General features: G+C 47.0%; 1 protein-coding gene across 1 annotated transcript; it reads right to left on the bottom strand.

Moving 5' to 3' along the window:
• Nucleotides 1–18,215: 18,215 nt before the first annotated feature.
• LOC123112738 (uncharacterized) lies at nucleotides 18,216–19,882 on the bottom strand. Its single transcript, XM_044533812.1, has one exon. It carries the CDS (start codon nucleotides 19,572–19,574, stop codon nucleotides 18,555–18,557), a length of 1,020 nt encoding a protein of 339 aa, XP_044389747.1. The 5' UTR covers nucleotides 19,575–19,882; the 3' UTR covers nucleotides 18,216–18,554.
• Nucleotides 19,883–20,143: the final 261 nt, after the last annotated feature.

Here is a 20,143-nt window from a genome sequence, read left to right as displayed (position 1 = left end):
GTCGTTCACCCAGACGCTGCCACGTTCACGCTCTGGTGCACCTTCGGGATTTTTTTCTACAAGCGTTTTCGGGTTTATGTGGTTTTATTTTATTTATTTTTTTGGTGGGGGTCCACTATATGGTTTTTGACTGATTTTCCCTAGGTTTTGCCGAAATTTTTCGGGAAGGAGCGCTTTTTGCGAAAAGCACATTTGTGCTTCCTGAAAAGGAAAAATCACATAGTTGTGCTTCCGCGAGAAGCGCAACATGTCCTTTCACGAGAAGCACAGTTTAATATAATTGTGCTTCTCGAAAAAAGGAAAAAGAACACAACCATGCTTTAGTCTTCCAATTTTTTGATTTCATTTTTTTTATTTCTGATTTGTTCATGAAAATTGTTTGTCGAAACCTATTGCCATGAGATCTAGTTTCAAAGATCTTGACGCGAGAAATCGAATGATGAAAAAGGTCTGTAAATTGTACGCATAGTTCAAGAGATTAAACATTTTGAAAAAACATATCTATGGAAAAAAACGGAAAATTCTCAGGTTGTGACAAGTGACGAACATGCAGTGTTTCCTTGTCAGCACGAGAGAAGGTGGAAGTGACCTTTGCAAAGGTGCCCATTAACTCTGATTGAAGATGAATAGATCGGAAGTTTTCCCGCAAAAATAAACTCTAATTTCGGTTATGATTTTTTTAGGGGGACGACCAAATTTATTCATCAAAAGCCACAGAAAGTGGGATACAATTTTGGTCATGAGGTTGGTCAAACCATACATGACAACGTGCTGTAGCCTACGAGAATGTTTGGCTAAAGCATGTGCTTCATAATTAGCAGCACGACTTTCGTAAGTAAAATTACAATTAAAAAGCAAAGACCTAGACTTGATCTCTCTGATTATTGCACCACTACTACCCATCGCCTCATTGTTGATGTCATTCACCGCTTGCTTCGAATCAGAAGCTATCACCAAATTATTAATATTTAGGTCAGCCGCTAGAGCCAGCGCTTCCCTGCATGCTATCACCTCCAACATAGATGGATCATGCATCCCCTCTATGACTAGGGCTGAGCTGCCCATATACCTTCCCGCGCCATCCCTGCATACAGCAACGGCTGCACCCCGACTAGCAAAGTGCACCCCTGCATCAACATGAACCTTACAATACCCAGCAGGTGGGGCTTTAGGTCTAGCCACGGGGTCGCCTCTGGGAGCAACTGTGGTTCGTGAGGCTTCACAACCTCCTTGACCATGAGGGATGAGGTTTTACATGGTCCATCTACATATAAGCGCCCCACTATGGGCCAAGTCAGCAGTGCAAGGCGCACTCGTTCCAGTGTACAAGCTAGGCGCGCTACGGAAACAAATGTATGCAGTAGCGTAGCTAGCTTAATAATCCAGGGTGGTCCAATAGTAGAACTTCCATTTGTATTTAATTATTCATATTAGATTTTATTTATTTATTGCTATAATATATAGGATATGGGGTAATCTCAGGATGGTCCATGGACCACCCTGGCCACCCCCTAGCTACGCCACTGAATGTATGTACGATCTACAATGGGGCTGTGGACACTTGGAAACATGCCTTTATAGATTGTCACATGGCGAAGTGTGTTGGGGCCATGGTGGATGAGGAGCTTGTCCAGCATATGCTCGTCTTTGGTTGGTTGAACTACAGGGATCAACCAATGAAGAACAGTTCATCAAAGCCATAGTAACACTGGTCAATATGGTCATTATGCTGGGTTCGAAGAAAGGCCACATTCGACCCTGTGTTTCATCAACATTTATATTTCTGACTTGGAGCTTCTTCCGGTGAAGCAAAAGTTACTGCACCCACTTAGGCGGGATCCGATCATGCAACGTAGGAAGAAGTGGAGGGCACCAAAAGCTGGTTGGGCACCGAGTTCTTTTTCCTTTTTTAACATTTTTTGGTATGGCTTATGTATTTTTAGAAATGTTCTAGAAAACATATTTGGATAATATACTCATCAAGTTTTCATGTGTTCTTATTGTTCACATAAATAAAGGTTTGTGTATTTCCAAAAATGGTCAGGTGTTTTAAAAGTGGTCTGTATTTAGAAAAGTATCCATCTAAATAAAAGGCGCTCGCAAATGTTTTTTTAAAGATGATGCATGTTTTATAAAAATAAGGATTTACTTAAAGTACCAGTCGAACCGGTCTGAATCATGACACGATGAACATTTTTTTTACATCGCAAAGAACATTTTTTGAAATGCACAATGAATGTATGTAAAATACATGGTGACCTTTTTCTAAATATGTGACGAAACATTTTTCTAAAATGCATGATGACTAACTTGGAAAATACACGATGACCTTTGTAGAAGTTCTCAAAAGGAAGTTTTCTGTTTTTTTTTTCAGTTTTATGTTTTGTGTAGAAACGTTTTTCCATATGTCATGAACATGTTTTCCAATATTATGCAAAATCATGTTTTATATTTTTAAGAACATCTATTATAAAAGTATGAATATTTTTTATTACAGTTCAGTTAGCAAATATTATAATTCAGATCAATATTATCTGGAACAAATCGGTTAGTTAACGAACAATTGAAAATAAAGGCACATATTCATAGTAGTACACTCTGTACTTCAACTCATATGTTTCTGACTTCCTATTGATTGGTCATGTAACCAAATACACGTCCACATATCTTTGTTTATGGCTTGTTATTTTTCCTTTCGTTTTCCTTTCTAGTTCTTTATTTTTTTTCTTAGTTTTGATTTTCATATCCATGGAATTTGTAGCTCAGAGAGTTTTTGTGTAGGAATATTATTTTTACATATTATTAACATTTTTTCAAAATTGCGTGAAGAAATTTATATATTTTGATGAACAAATTTTAAAGTACGGACATTCTAATATAGACATCGACAAAATTTGAAGTACCAGCTAAAATTTTTTTTGCTAAATATTTTCAAAGAAACTTTGACATATTTTTCATAACACACATGGAATATTTTATGGATACATGTTAGATTTTTTTATCTTTTTCATGATTTTTTAAACATGTCAACATTTTTATGTATTACGAACAATCTTTAAAATGATAAAAACATTTTTTTGTATTTCATAACGTTTTTACATCAAAAATAAAATAAAATTATGTCATGGACATTTTTCTAAATGTGCTAAAAGTTTGTAAATGTAATGAACATTTTTTGACTAGTATTCTTTTAAAAAGTGCGTGAATAAAATTTTACATTACATGGAAATCTCCTAAAAATGTCATGAATAACATTTCCGTACTTATGAACATTTTTAAATGTTACAAACCTTTTCTTCTAAATGGTGTGTAAATGTTTTTTATTGCGTGAACAAATTTTGACATTTCATGGTAATTTTTAGTGTGTAGTAACATTTCGAAAACATGGGAAACTATTTTTTCATATACTCCCTCTGTCCGGAAATCTAGATACATTCATTTGTAGGACAGGTATTTCCGGACGGAGGAAGTAGTAAACATTTCAGAAATATAAATAAAGTAATAAGAAACAAGGACAAACTGCAGAATGGGACATGCACGTGCAGTTGATGCGTGGCAGAAAAGAACACACGCCCTAGCGAGAAAACCTTCGAGAGACTTGAATCTGGTGGCTTGGGGACACCACTGTCCCTCTAACCATCCAATTACAGGTTGGTTGGCGGGCCTTCCCATTTAGGGAGGCATGTAGTAGTCGTAAACATATTGATTCATAATTGTAATTGGCTTGAAAAAGAAAAGATTCATAATTATAAGCCCGTGATCTTCGAGGGTGATTGTGCGGCAGTTTCCAAATACAATACCATTTCAACAACCTGTCGTGGAAACAAGATGTCGAATACACACAGCGACACAATCAGAACCGTTCAAGGCCGACCCGAACACGTACACCCAAGCTCGATTGATCGGCCTATTATATAATGTGTTTGTACGCTCTGGCGATTCCTGGAGGAAAAAAAAGAAGACAAAATTCAACCCGCAGCTAGCTCGGGCATTTTCTATTTGGCGTTGCAGGCGCCGGTTTTAGCTTTATTTTTTTGAGACAACCTCGCAAAGCTTTTATTTAACTCGTCACAATGTTTACAGGGACGAACGAGAGATCACTCGGATTGCCTAACCACACACGGCGGCCAACCCCAAGTGATATTGCATGCTTTGCTAAATTGTGAGCCTCGGTATTCGAGATCCTAAACTCATGACCAAAAGAGCAAATTAAAAAAGAACTAGATCGATCAACTATCTCTCTGATTATAGCTCCATAACTAGCCGCACTTCCCTCCTGGATATCATCAATAACGGTCTTGCAGTCAGAAGCAACGAAGATGCTGCGTTCGTATAAGTCATCAGCCAATGCTTGTCCTTCACGGACCGCAAGAGCTTCCAGCGTCGTAGGGTCAGCGGTTCCGGTAAAAGTGACAGTGGAGGCGCCCCAAGAAAAGGCCATCGTGGTCTCTGCAGATTGCTGCGACAGTGCCGCCATTCCTGCTCCTCCCAGTTGCCGCATCTACATTGATTTTCACCAAGTTCTCTGGGGGAGCTATCCAGCGTGTGGGTCTCGGCTGGGCTGCCACTTGCACACCTCGAGGCTGTACCAACACATCCATATCACTGATGAAGGAGTTCACAAATGCATTGGTCGAATATGGGGTCTGGTGTATGTCCTCATATATCACTTTTCTTCTAGAACTCCAACTTGCCCAAAGAGTGACTCCCAGACGGGTGAAATCCGCATGGTTCAACAGGCTTTGCATATTAAACAACCAACTTCTTGCATTTGGATCAGAATTAGTACTCATAACTTCCACCAGCGCTTCAGGTGCTAAGGCCCAGATACTTCTTGCCATATTGCAGTCCAACAGTGCATGCCTCCATGAGTCGGCCGCTCCACACAAACGGCATGCCGGCGAGTCAGCCATATTGCGATGGTGAAGGAGATCGTTAGTGGGCACTGATTCCCTTGCTAGCCGCCAGAGGAACACTCGAATTTTGCTTGGGACCTGTGTGCGCCATAGCGAAGTCCAGCCATTGCTCTCAGCAACACTCGATGGGCCTTCTGTTTGATACAACCAGCTTTCTCTCATCATCTTGGTGTTCTGTATCATTCTATAAGCAGACCGAACAGTGAAGTTGCCTCTACTCTCCTTACTCCAGGCCCAAAAGTCATCAACTTTCTTTGTACACACGGGTATTTTGAGAATCTCTTCAGCGTCAAGTGGTATGAAAACTGTTCGAACTAGATCCTCCCTCCAAGACGAAGTGGTTTGATCTATCAGTTCATGAACCCGCGTTGGTGGATCATTAACAAGGGATGTAATCGGCCGAAGTATATCATGCCTCGGTATCCAATTATGCTCCCATATGAGTGTATCTTCCCCGGTCCCTATCCTCCGTATCTTCCCTCCCGTCCAAGATAGCATGCCAAATCTGTGATGGATGCGTTCCCAGCTCAGCCTGGATAATATCACAATCCGGAAAATATGCAGCCTTCAAGATCGCAGAGGTAAGTGTATCAGGATTGTTCAAAAGCCTCCACGCTTGTCTGGCCAAAAGTGCTAGGTTAAAGATCTCGAGGTCTCGGAATCCCAGTCCTCCCATATGCTTTGGTCGAGTCATTATTTCCCATGAGACCCAAGCTGGTTTCCGCCGTCCCTGTTTGCTGCCCCACCAGAATTGCCTTATAATGGAAGTGACATTCTCACAAAGACCTCTAGGCAGTCTGAAACAAGCCATTGAGTAGACGGGGATTGCTTGGGAAACCGACTTGATCAATACTTCTTTTCCCGCTGCTGAAAGTAGCTTTTCCATCCACCCCTTGACCTTCTCCCACACACAATCACGTAGGTACTTGAACGTTCCATTCTTTGAGTGTCCCACATCAGTTGGCATGCCCAGATATTTATCACTCAAAGACTCCTTGTGCACATTGACAGCCTGTTTAACACTGTCTCGAACCACCTGAGGGCGCCCTCTACTAAAAAAAGATAGAAGAATTCTCATTGTTTACTCTCTGACCGGAAGCTCCACAATATGTACTCAGCAGGTTTGATACCGCATTCGCACCCTCAACACTTGCCTTGAAAAACAGCAGGCTGTCATCCGCAAACAGAAGATGGTTAACAGCCGGAGCTGTGGTTGCCACCTTGATTCCTCCAAGCACTGATGACTGAGAACTGGATTTTAATAGGCACGAAAGGCCCTCCGCTGCAATAAAAAACAAGTAAGGGGAAATAGGATCTCCCTGTCGAATACCTCTTGACGGCTTGAACTGGTCAAGTTTCTCTCCATTAAAAAGGACTTAGAAGGATACGGAAGAAACCATGTTCATCACAATATCAATCCACGCAGGAGCAAAGCCAAGCTTTTCCATGATAGCCTTTAGGTACGACCACTCCAAACGGTCGTAAGCTTTCATCATATCAAGTTTAAGCGCACAGGAGCTGTTTGCTTTTGCCTTTGACCTCTTCATAAAATGCAAGCACTCATACGCACATATAATATTGTCAGTTATGAGCCTTCCCGGGACAAAGGCTGACTGTTCCTCAGAGATTATGTCTGGTAGGATCTGCTTAAGCCTGTTTGCAACCACCTTGGAAGCAATCTTGTATAGAAAGTTGCATAAGCTTATAGGTCTGAATTGAGAGAGTTGGGTTGGGTTCATTACCTTCGGTATTAACACCAGAACTGTGTTGTTTATGCACTCCGCACTCTTCTCTCCTCTGACGATTCTGAGAACAGCTCTAGTAATCTCCTCTCCACATAACGACCAATGACGTTGACAAAAAGGTGCCGGGAAGCCATCCGGGCCGGGTGCCTTTGTTGGGAACATTTGGAAGAGAGCAACTTTTACCTCCTCATTTGTATATGGAGCACATAAAATGTCATTCATCCCCGCAGTGACTTTCTGTGGTACATGCACCAGAACGTCGCCGACTCCATGTACCCCCTCTGACGTGTATAGACTCTGATAAAAATCATTGACCATCTCCCTGAGATCAGTCGGGTCATCAATGAGGACACCAAGAGAGTTGGCCAACGCCTTCACCATATTCTTCTTCCTCCGTATACTAGCTCTCAGGTGAAAAAAATTGTGTTCTTGTCACCGGCCGCTAACCATTCAATTCTCGATCTTTGTCGCCACATTAGTTCTTCTCTATGGTATAGTTCAACCAATTTATCATTGATCTTGATCTCTGCATGTGACAGACCTGCCCTTCCTGTCGCTCCCCTCAACCTCTCTAATTCAAGCTTGAGTGATTTAATCTCCTTTCTAACACTGCCAAAAGTGTCATTATTCCATCTAGATAGATCGGTAGCCAAATCTGTTAGCTTCTGCCTCATATGCTCAACTGTATTTCTGGTGTGCTTGGCTGCCCACCTCTCCAGGATAGTATCACACCACGTTTCATGCGTTTCCCACATGGTTTCATACCTGAAAACACGATGGGGTTGTCTTTCTTGATCATTGATTTCCAATAAAATGGGGCAATGATCTGAATTTGCTGTTGTAAGGTGAGACAGACTAGCCCGTGGGAATTGTGCACTCCACTCTGCTGATCCCAAAGCCCTATCCAGTCTGACTCTTGTAAAGGTTCCTCCCACAACTTTTTTCTTAAAGGTCCAAAAGCGCCCCTTGTATCCCAAGTCCATCAACATGCATACATCAATTGTATCCCTGAATCCCTGTATTTGTGCATTGCTGCGTTGTCCTATACCTTCATGATCATCCGGACGCAATACTTCGTTGAAATCCCCTAGGCATAGCCAAGGTAAAGTGCCCAAAGAGCTTATGTTTTTTAACACCGTCCACGTCTGGTGCCGGAGATGTGTTTGAGCCACTCCATATACACACGTTAGCCTCCAAGGGTCCGTACCGGGATCAAGAACTGAGCAGTCAATGTGGTAAACCGAGTAACCCAAAATATCAATTTTTATTGGATTGTTCCAAAAGATTCCTATTCCTCCACTTCTACCCTGACTATCTATAGCAAAACAATTGTCATAACCCAAAGTTCCTGCAAGTGCTTCTACCCTACCTCTTTCTATTTGAGTTTCTACAATACAGAGAATAGGGTGGGCAAATTTCTTCGCTAGCTCGCGAAGCTCGTTGACTGTCGCAGCGTTGCCCGCGCCACGACAGTTCCAACATATGGTATTCATTGCGTCCGGCCACCCTCCGAGGTGGAGGACGCCGTTCTTGGGTCTTGGTTCTTGCGCTCGATCACATTCTTCGTCACCTTTTCCGACACAGTTCCAGTCTTTGTTCGCTTCAGATCTTGCTTTGAGGACGGGCTGATGGGGGTGGGGGTGCAGTTAATAGGAGCTGGGTCGTCGCCGGCGAATTGTTCGCTCCAGCAGGCACCACCTGTGCCTGGGGGTGTACCTCCTAGAGCTTTCCCTCACTGTCTGCCTGGGATCTTTTTCGGTTACCTTCAGCATTCATCATGGGCTCCTCTCGCTCAGCCACCGGTTCAGAGTATTCTTCATGTTCAGTGCTTATTCCCCCCTGTCCAGATCTCCCAGCACCTCTTCTGCGGCCTCCACGATTGCCTCTCCCGCCGTAGCGATTCTGCCCGAGACCCGGCCCTGCACCTCTAAACCACTCTGCACGCAGATCTCTAAAAACGAGCGCTGATTTCGCATGAATTCCATCTCCATGTTCCTTGTACTGATGCCCCAGATGTCCACACACAGCACACCAATCTGGAAGCCTCTCGTATTTAACCTTGAAAATCTGCCTCTTCCCTTCGTGCACCAGGCTGACAGTGTTTTTGAGAGGCTTAAACACATTAATGCCAACCCTAACTCTGAAAAAAAATCCCCTCAAAGTCCTGGGGTTTGGGTTCTGCATATATGAATTCGCCCACTTTCCTTGCTAGGGGTTTGATCAGTGGATAAAAACCCTCCGGGAGATCGTGGATCTGCATCCAAATGTCCATTGTGTCAAGCTTGATCAGCGATGGTTTTGTGAAACCATCGTATTCTGCCAAGATCACTGCGTTGCCCTTGTAATTCCAGGGGCCTTCATCCATGGCACGCTCCCAGTCGCCTAGGCACTCGAATTGCAAAGTATAAAGATTCTCCTCAAGCGGCCGAATTTGTACTGGCTTGGCTAGATCCCACGCAGCTCGCATGGTCTTGAAGAAACCGTACTGACTATAGCTTTTCTCCGTGTGGACACGTGCTATGGCCATCCACCGAGTCGCCGCCGGCGGCAGCGGATCTTCCTTTTCAACCACCACATCATACATGTCCTCCTCCTGGAGGCCTAACTCATTCATCATCGCCTCCAAGTCCTGCTCTGTTCTGGAACTCGAAGCTCTTGTATCCATCCTTGTATTCTCTGACCCGAGATAAGATTCAATCGAGTGCCTTGGTAAAACCCTAGCAGCCTCTACACCGAAACCAACCCGCCCAAACCTGCAGTGCAGAGCCTGCGATCTAGATGAAGGTGGCCGGCACAAAGTAGAGGGAGGGTAGACGAAACCCTACGGTGGCGCTCAAGTCGCCGCCGAGGGAAGAGAAACCCTAACTCGAGGGGCAGAGAGATGGAAACAGGCGCCAGTTTTAGTTGTTTTCGCAAACCGGCGCGTGCAGCGGTGCTAGCTGGGCCGGCCCATTAAAACAGTTAGCGTTTTGCTTCTGCTTTTTAAAAAGCGCAAAATAGGGACACTGCGCGAATCGAACCGGAGACCTACACCTTCACAGCGCACGGCGCTTAACCACTACGGCCAGCCCTAGCTCACGCACAACATCTTCTTGCGTTCTTCTTATTCTTTCTCCAGTTCGAGTTTTCTTTTTCTATTTCTTTTTTCTTTTTCTTTTTCTTAAATGCGTGATTGTAAATTAATGAACATTTCCTTCCAAATCAACGAACGTTTTTCAAAAACCCATGAACTATTTTCAAATTGTGTGAACTTTTTAAAACTTTGTTGAACTTTTTTCAAAAATCCATGAACTGTTTTCAAATTTTGTGAACTTTTTAAAACTTTGATGATTTTTTTTCAAAAATCCATGAACTTATTTTTAAAACTGGATGAACTTTTTGAAATTCAATGATCTTTTTCAAATTCAATGAAGTTTTTCAAAATTGATAGTTTCTTTTCTGAAAATCCATGAACTTTTTTCAAAATTGATGAACTTTTTGTTTGAAAATTGATGAACTTTTTTTCAAGTTTGTGAACTTTTCTTGAAAATTTACAAACTCTTTTCGAAATCTATGAACCTTTTCAAAACTTATGAACTTTTTTGAAAATTGAATATATGTTTTTAAAAAAGATGAACTTTTTTCAAAAGTCGATGAACTTGGTTTCAAAATTGATGAACCTTTTTCCAAGTTTGTGAACTGTTTTGAAATCGTTGATTTTTTTCTAATTCATGAAAATTCTTTGAATTCATAGTTTGTTCTGAAATCTTGAACTTTCAAATTTTCTTCAAATTTATTTTCAAAAAACATGTTTTTTCAAATTTCTATATGCAGTAAATAGTGTGGCTATACTTACTTCTTAAACTGTTTGCGCCCTAAGAATTCATTACAGCATGTTTGGCCAGTGGTTGGGCAACACGCAACCGAGGTGGAGGTCGTGGGATCAAATCCTCATCAGAGCTGTTTTTTGCGCTATTAATGAATTTTTGTTGTGCTGCCTGTAGTGGAATGGGCCAACTTCGAAACCGGCCCAACGAAGGAACGTGTAGGCGCCAGGTTACCTAATCGGTGCTGAAGGCGCCGACTAGGGGCTCCCGCGCGCCCGCCGGATGCACGTACCCCAGCCGGGCCGGCCGCCGTAGCTCCACCTCCACGGCCTGTACGCCGCGGCCATTCTCGATCGGGTCCTTTCTAGCCAGCCACCGAATCGCTGGTCATCGTGACAAGGGCTTAGAGAATCTCCAACCGCGCCCCCAACAGGCCCCTCAGGGCGATTTTTTTACGCCGACATCGAAAAAAAACTCAGTCGCATCTCCTAGACGTCGAAATCCGTCGGCTCGGCTCGTTTTTGGGACCGACGATCCCAGACCGAACCCAGCGCACTGGGGCGCTTGGGCGCTCCAACGAAAGGGAAAACCACGTTTGGGCCACACTGTCAGGCGAAAAGTCGTCTTGCACGTCCAGATTGCCTCCCTCGTGTGCACGCCCTCCCGCCGCCTTGCCGATCCAGGCGCCGCCCACCCGGCACCACCGCTAGATAGGCCATTTCCTGCCGGAAAAAAGAGAGGGTTTCGCCGTGGCGACCTCTCCACCACCTTCGTGGGCGAGTTTTCCGGTGCTACGGCCATGCAGGGTGGGATACGACGGCTGTACGCCCACCACGCCCGCCAGGTGTTCAACGATTTGTCTGCTCGGCGATGGACTCGGACAACGAGGAGGCGCTCGTGACGCTGCTGGAGGAGGAAGCCGATGCGAACTTCTAGGACGAAGAGCATCTCATGGTCCTCACCGCCCTGGCCGGCCTTCTCGCGAGCAATGCAAAGCCGCGGCAAGGTGGCTCAGCACCGGGGTGGCTGAAAGCAAAGAACCGGTATCGACTGAATGGTTATTGCATGCTATACTCCGACTACTTCACCGACGCGGCGACAAAGTATTTCGGCGCCATTATCGGATGAGCTGAAAGCTTTTCCTCGGGATTGTGAATTCCATCCGGGAGTTCGACAGCTACTTCAGTGCAAGAAGGATTGCACCGGTACACTTGGATTCACCTCAATCCAGAAGTGCACGTCAGTTATGAGGATGCTTGCATACAAAGCTCCCGGTGATTCACTCGACGACTATGGGCGCATGGCCACCGAGTCCATGACCATTGAGTGTTTCTACAAGTTCTGCAGTGTAGTGGTGGACAGTGTTTGGACCGCAATACTTGCGATCACCCAATGCTGAAGACACTGCTCGGATCCCAGCACAGAATGCAGTAAGAAGATTTCCAGGATGCTCGGAAGCATCGACTGCATGCATTGGAAATGAAAAAACTGTCCATTTACTTGGCAGGGGATGTACAAAGGCGTCAAAGGCGGTTGCATTGTGGTACTTGAGGCAGTGGCCACACAGGACCTTTGGATTTGACACTCTTTCTTTGGTATGCCAGGAACTCACAATGACATCGACGTACTGCAGTGCTCCCCTGTCTTTGCCAAGCTTGTTGAAGGTCATTCTCCTCCGGTGAACTTCGAGGTCAATGGGCGGCACTACAACAAGGGATACTACCTAGCAAATGGCATCTATTCGAGATGGTCCACATTTGTGAAGACTATCTTAAACCCTGTGCCAGGAGGCAAGAACTCCCACTTTGCGAAGGTTCAGGAGGCTTGCAGGAAGGATGTCGAGCGGGCATTTGGTGTGCTCCAATTTCGATTTGCTGTTTCCAGTACCCCGCTCAGACCTGGTCGGAAGATCAAATGTGGGAGATCATGACTTGCTGTGTCATCTTGCACAACATGATCATTGAGAGCGAGCGGGAAGAGCCAGTGTTTGACACTGAACCATATTACCGGCAGGGTCCTCTTGCCCAAGTTGATGATCACCTACCGGCAACCTGGACTGCATTCCTCAATAATGTGTCAAGAGATCGGAGACCCACTGGTGCATCAACAACTACAACAAGATCTGATGGAGCACCTATGGAGGCTCCAGGCCAACGGCTAGCTCGGCGTATGAACGAATATGAGTTTTTATTTGCTGAACTATATAATTTGTATTGAACTATTTGATTTCTATTGATTTTCTGTGATGAACTATGTGATAAAAATAGCTTCTCTTGAATTTGCGCCGAAGCACGCGAATATGGGCCAATTTGCACCGATAGCGGGCCAATTTATGTAGAAATTGGGCTGAAAAGTGTGCAAATTTGCGCCAAAAGTGGGCCGAAAGCGGCGCCTAGGGGCGGCGGCTGGGAAGCCAATCGACCCCATGCTGATTTTAGCGTCGGTTCGCCCCAGGCGGTGATATTTGAGCCCCTGCAGGGGCGAACGACTGGAGATGCTCTTACTGATCTGATCTACTAGCATATGTCATCTTCCTTCTCTTTTCCGGCAAATCTGACTATGTTCCTTAAACAGATTAATCTAGTCAATGTTTTGTTGCGCGCTAGAAAGTTTGACGATGATTCTAGACCGGCAATGTGGATTTTTGGGGCACACGGATCTCCATATATTCGAACAGAACTAGGAAGAGTTGTTCAGTCACCACCATAGACTAGACTCACCCATACGTAGCCATACGTACACTCTTCTTTGAAAGGGCATCTCCAAGGCGAACGCGTAAACCTTTGACAACCATTCGGACTGCCGAAGCCATCCAATGCGGTCCTGTATCGGTCCATGAGGCAGTGCAAACGGGATTTCTTCCACAAAACAGAGACAAAAGTGGAAGAGCTTTACAGGAGTACGAACACACAAATGTACGAATTCGATACCCCAGGCCCACCTAAAACCCTTCCCCGACCCCGTGACTCCATCCTCCCCATTCTTTCTCCTTCCTTCTTTCTCTCTCGCCGTCGCCATCGTTCCACCACCCCGGCCACCACGCCATACCCCTGCCGGAAATCTACGCCTCCGGCAATCCAGCAGGGCTCCCCACCACTTCTCCCCCGTCTCTGTTCAACCCCTGTCCTTCGACCGCCCCGCCAGGTACCATCCTTTATCGTTTTCGGCAACTGTTCGATGAATCATCAGAGCTGAAAACAGTTGCCCCTTCTTCTTTGTAGCAATGGATTTCGATATGGATACATATACGATCAGTATGTTGAGTCGTCCAACTGCTCGCTGGACAAGGAGGAGTACTCTGATGAGACGGCGATGATGTAGGCGGTCCTTGAAGACGCGGAGCATGCGGAGGAGCATGTTCTCAATTTCAAGGGCTTGATCAAGGGTCATTGAGTGTTCTACCGCAACAAGCCGCACCGATATTTGACATTGATGGTGACTACTTTGCCCCGGATGCACTATTCCTTGACCATTTTTGCTGACGTTTTCGGATGCGCAAGACTGTCTTCAATCGTTTGTACAATGGCATCTCGTCCTATGATGACTACATTATCTTGAAGAAGGACATCGTGGGAACGATTGGCTTCTCTGGTTACCAGAAGTGCATGGCCGCACTCCGAATGCTTGCATATGGCTGATACGTCTCCAACGTATTTATAATTTTGATTGCTCCATGCTACTTTATCTACTGTTTTGGACTATATTGGGCTTTATTTTCCAATTTTATATTACTTTTGGGACTAACCTATTAACCGGAGGCCCAGCCCAGAATTGTTGTTTTCTGCCTTTTTCAGTATTTCGAAGAAACAGAATATCAAACGGAGTCCAAATGGAATGAAACCTTCGGGATCGTGATTTTCCAACCGAACATGATCCAGGAGACTTGGACCCTACTCCAAGCAGTGCCAGAGGCAGTCACGAGGGTGGAGGGCGCCCCCCCCATGGGCGCGCCCCCTACCTCGTGGGCCCTCGACGCTCCACCAACGTACTCCTTCCTCCTATATATACCTACGTATCCCTGAACGATCAGAACAGGAGCCAAAAACCTAATTCCACCGCCGCAACCTTCTATATCCATGAGATCCCATCTTGGGGCCTGTTTCGGAGGTCTGCCGGAGGGGGCATCCACCACGGAGGGCTTCTACATCATCACCATAGCCCCTCCGATGAAGTGTGAGTAGTTTACTTCAGACCTTCGGGTCCATAGCTAGTAGCTAGATGGCTTATTCTCTCTTTTTGGATCTCAATACAATGTTCTCCCCCTCTCTCGTGGAGATCTATTCGATGTAATCTTCTTTTTGCGGTGTGTTTGTTGAGACCGATGAATTGTGGTTTTATGATCCAGTATTATCTATGGAAAATATTTGATTCTCCTCTGAATTCTTTTATGTATGATTGAGTTATCTTTGCATGTCTCTTCGAATTATCCTTTTTGGTTTGGCCAACTAGATTGGTAGTTCTTGCAATGGGAGAAGTGCTTAGCTTTGGGTTCAATCTTGCGGTGTCCTTACCCAGTGACAGAAAGGGTTGCAAGGCACGTATTGTATTGTTGCCATCGAGGATAACAAGATGGGTTTTTTTATCATATTGCATGAATTTATCCCTCTACATCATGTCATCTTGATTAAGGCGTTACTCTGTTTTTACTTAATACTCTAGATGCATGCTGGATAGCGGTCGATGAGTGGAGTAATAGTAGTAGATGCAGAATCGTTTCGATCTACTTGTTTTGGACGTGATGCCTATATACATGATCATTGCCTAGATATACTCATAACTATGCTCAATTTTGTCAATTGCTCAACAGTAATTTGTTCACCCACCGTAGAATACTTATGCTCTCGAGAGAAGCCACTAGTGAAACTTATGGCCCCCGGGTCTATTCTCATCATATCAATCTCTATCACTTTATTTACTTGCTTTTTTTACTTTGCCTTTTACTTTTTTACTTTGCATCTATCTATCAAAAATACCAAAAATATTATCTATCAGATCTCACTCTCGTAAGTGACCGTGAAGGGATTGACAACCCCTAAGCGTTGGTTGCGAGTTGCTATCGTTTTGTGTAGGTACGAGGGACTTGTGCGTGGTCTCCTACTGGATTGATACCTTGGTTCTCTAAAACTGAGGGAAATACTTACGCTACTTTGCTGCATCATCCTCTCCTCTTCGGGGAAATCCAACGCAGTGCTCAAGAGGTAGCAATGGCACGGTCGCTGATCCATGGCATGAGTACCTACGGATGTGTGAGAGCACATGCGGAGATGCCATGGTCAAGTTTGCAACTACCGTGGTTGAGGTGTTCGGACCTCAGTACCTGAGAGAACATACTGTGGTAGACACGAAAAGGCTCCTAGCAATCTCAGAAGCAAGAGGGTGGCCAGGTTTACTTGGATCTCTTGATTGCATGCATTGAAAATGGAAGAACTGCCCGAAGGCTTTACAATGGCAATATCATGGTCATGTTAAGAAACTCACCATCATTCTTGAAGCAGTTGTATCACAAGATCTTTGGATTTGGCACGGTTTCTTTGGCATGCCGAGTCTCGCAATGACATCAATGTGCTACAACGATCGTCGTTGTTTGCGAGGCTGACTGAAGGAAAAGCTCCTCATTGTCACTATACTGTCAATGGAGATGAGTACAACATGAGCTACTATCTGGTTGACGGTATCTGTCCTCCATGGGCTACCTTTGCCAGGACCATCTCAAACCCAGTTGGCCAGAAAAAAAGGCTCACTTTGCTCAAAGACAAGAAGCAGCTAGAAAGGATGCCCAGAGAGCATTTGGAGTTCGTCAGGCCCGTTTAGCAGTTGTTCGTGGACATGCAAAACAATGGGATCCGGAGACCTCGTGGGAGGTGATCACATGTTGTGTGATCATGCACAACATGATCGTCGAGGATGAAGGTGATGATGCTACAGCAGCCCTGGAATGTGAGAACATGGGTGATCCTATCCAACTTTCGGACTAGAATTCGACCACATTTGAGGAGTTTATTCAAATGCATCAACAAATTCGGCATCGACCAACTCATGAGCAGCTGAAGGAAGATCTCATTGAGCATCAGTGGACGGTGAAAGAGAACAACAATGTTGGGATGTAATATTTGAACTTTTTAAAATTTGAACGTGTGCTTCATGCGGCTATTTGAACGTATGTACCCTTTGCACGCGGCTACTTGATCGTGCGGACTAGGAAAAAAAGGGAAGGCCGGATGTATGCGGTCAGCGTTGGATGGCGTCCTCCCGCATCCGTGTCCGCGGTTGTGGTTAGTTCCGTAAAAGAAATGTGTGTGGTTATATGTCAATTGCGTGAAAAAATAGGTCAATCCATTTTTTGAGCCGTCCGATGCGAAATCAATGGCCGGATATCCCTCTTCAACCTCCAGTTCGTCTTCTTTCTTCGAACCGACGTGACCACTGGCCTAGCCTCGCGCGTGCTTCTGCCACCCATGACCGCATCCCCCTCCCACTGCCGGTCTTGCCGCCACCCCGACCATCCCTTCTAAGCCCAGCGACCACCCAAAAAGTTCTCCAGCGAAGCAACATCCAACCCACGACCCTAAGATAGATAGTGGGGGTGCTTCCCCGGCGAACCTACACCTGACACCCTAAGATAAATAGTGGGTTGTTCTTTCCCGTCGCCGGCGGCCTCACCGTCTCCTTCTTTATCTCCGACGCTTTCTTCTCCCTTCTCAAAATTGACCGACCCAGATAAAAAATGTCAGTAGACTAACATTTAGCTATTGTGAAAAACAAGAGAGGAAGTAAAAGCTTCAGGTTAGTGTCGCTGGCCACTTGCGGCGTTGGTTGACAGCTTTTTACATAACTGTGAACATAAAATACGTGACGCCACCCGCGCGCCATACCCACTTGTTTCCCGTCAACGTCCGAGAAAGTCTTCCATGAGTGTAACCCACAAGACCCACACGTTGGTGGGACACTCTAATCTGATGAGACCGCATAGCTGTGAGACATGAATCAGCCATGACTCCACTTCCGTAAAGCTATGTTTATGCTCTCGTTACGAAGGCGAACAGTAACAACAATAGCTACATCAAAAGACACAGCAACGTATGTAAACATGTATGTATTGACCGAGTCGTATATCACGGGCACGCCAGTGTAATACTGACATATTCGGGTAGCGACGGCTGCTGCGGAACAGCCAAGCAAAAACGAAATTATCAAATGGATTTCAGTCCGGGGTTCCTGACTTTGTTGCGTGAGGTTCAGCGCGCGTGGTGCGTCTCCTCCACGCACTCCCAGATCGAAAAATCCAAAAGAACCTGCATCCGTCCAGCAGATTAATCCAGGCGGAGTACTACTCCGTGGGCTCGACCAGTCACAGGAGAGATTGACTTGTAAATCACTCGAAGATGATGATCGAACCAACAAGCAAATTTATTAACGAAACCACCTAACCAGTTTGGCCACTACTCTCTCTCTCTCTCTCTCTCTCTCTCTTTCCCACCGTTGCCATTCCCACGCTAAGCATCCAGTACGTACGTCGTCCTCAACGCTTTCGGTCGCACCGTCACCTTCTTCTAGCTCTAGCTCTAGCTAAAGCTTCCTCCCCCCGGATGGTGCGCGAACCACATCATCCTCCACTACGTACACAACTTATATATCACCATCAACATCAACATCTGCAGTCTATCCCTCCATCTCCGTACCGCGAAGAACCCTTCTGCTTTTTCTTTACCAGAAGATAAATAATCTATCTCATCTTGGTCGATAAGTAATAAGTTACCAAACATGACAACAGCTTTTCATCAACCTTTGATGTACAATGGACGTGCGTGCACAATCGCGTTTGTTGATTTCTCGTCGTGTGAGAAGAATATGTCGTTTGGTGGAGAAAAGAAAAAATGGCGGCCCAAACGAACGAACACCTCGATAGCAAGTTCAAAGACCGGGGACAAGGCGCGTACGTAAGCTTTTCGTCCTGCTCTGCTCTGGGACGTGGACACGTATGGTGGGTTTCCGCTGGATGCCTCGCGGGAGTGCGTGGCAGGCCCCGCCGGTGACGGCGACAAGCACGAGCACGCGCACCGGAGAGACCGACGGAGAGCACGCGCGCGTCACCGGCCGTCGCCGCGCGGCTTCGGGGAGAGGATCCAGTGCTGGCCGTGGGGCCGGACGGTGAGCCCCTTGACCCTGGCGAACAGCGTCACGGCGCGCCGGACGCCGCGGTCGTCGGCGGCCGTGAAGTAGTCGTGGCCGAACATGACGCCGCCGGGGCGCAGCACGGCCCAGGCCAGGTTGATGTCGGCCCACGCCGAGTGGAAGTCGTGGCCCGCGTCCACCTCGATGAGGTCCGCGTACACGCCCCACCGGCACAGCGCCCCGAGCGTGGACGCCGTGGAGAAGGGCAGCGGCAGCACCGCGGCCGCGGCCTCGGGCCCCGCCGCCAGCACGTTGGCCATGAACTGCGGCAGCAGCAGCGCGTCGCCGTGCCGCTGCTGCGGGACGTCGCGGCGGAAGCGGCCGCGGAAGGCCGGCCAGCCGCGGAAGTCGTCGACGCAGAGGATGGCCGGGGACAGCGACAGGTTCCGGGCCACGGCCGCCATGTGCAGCGCCGAGGCGCCCAGGAAAGCGCCCAGCTCCACGATCACGTCGGGGCGCACCTCCTCGATGAGGTCCGCGAACACCGCCCCCGTCGACCCCCACCCGCGGGGCCGCGCCGCCGCCGGGTGCAGCAGCGCGGCCGTGTGCGCCGGCGGGAAGCTCGCGTACGGGCTCTCGCCGTCGAACAGCTTGTCAAGAAGCGTCTTCACCACGTCCACCGCCGGCACCGGCTCCCCGCACTTATCCCCGAACCGGAACAGGTCGTGCGGCGGCGACCGCGGGTAGGCCGCGCCCGTGCCCGTGCCGTTCGACGACGCCGTGACGCCGCTCGAGGATGCCGCGGTGAGGTGCGCGGCGTGCGGCCGTATGACCGTCTGCGACGGCTTGGGCGTGGACGGGCGGGTGGACGACGAGACGATGCCGAGCGAGTATCCGACGGAGAAGACAATCAGGAAGGCTGTGACCCGAGGAAGGTGCGGGCGGAGCCTCGCCGGCACACCGGCCGCCGCCGCCGGAAGCCCACGCGGCTTCATGATCACGCACCGGCACGCACGCGCACCTTCCTGCTGTAGGCTCGTATTCTTAACCGGGAAAATCTCAACTTTCTATTCCGTGGGAGATCAGGATCCTGGAGGTTGGTTCGGGACGTCGCATTTATAGATGGATAGATAGCGGGAGCCGAGGGGCCGTTAGCTTGACGCCTTGTGCTCCCCTTGTTTCGGGGGAAGAGAGATGAGATCAGATATGATATGCACGAACGAAACGAGAGATGGGGAGAAAGTTTTGATCTTTTGTGTGTGTTGGTGAGGGGTGACTGCTCTGCTCTGCTTTGACGGGTTGGTGAGGTGTGGGTGGTGAATCTGATCACGGTTAGTTTAGGAGCATCAGAAAAGCATCAGGTAGTGGAATTTCGTGCATGCGCGGGAGAATGCATGGCAGAGGCCTATCTGTGGCAGGAAAAGAGAATGTCAGTGTGGATACTCTGTCACTCACTGACCCTCCCCTGGTCCCTGGAGAATCTGGTTCACCTCACTGGCCACGTCCTGCCTTAGTGAAGGTGCAACTAGCTCATCTGGATGTACTTCTTCATAACCTCACTGCC

This window comes from Triticum aestivum, chromosome 5B, assembly GCF_018294505.1.
Source record: "Triticum aestivum cultivar Chinese Spring chromosome 5B, IWGSC CS RefSeq v2.1, whole genome shotgun sequence".
NCBI classification, from domain to species: domain Eukaryota; kingdom Viridiplantae; phylum Streptophyta; class Magnoliopsida; order Poales; family Poaceae; genus Triticum; species Triticum aestivum.
Note: the sequence above shows the minus strand (reverse complement) of the source record. Positions and strands in the feature narration are given on the sequence as shown.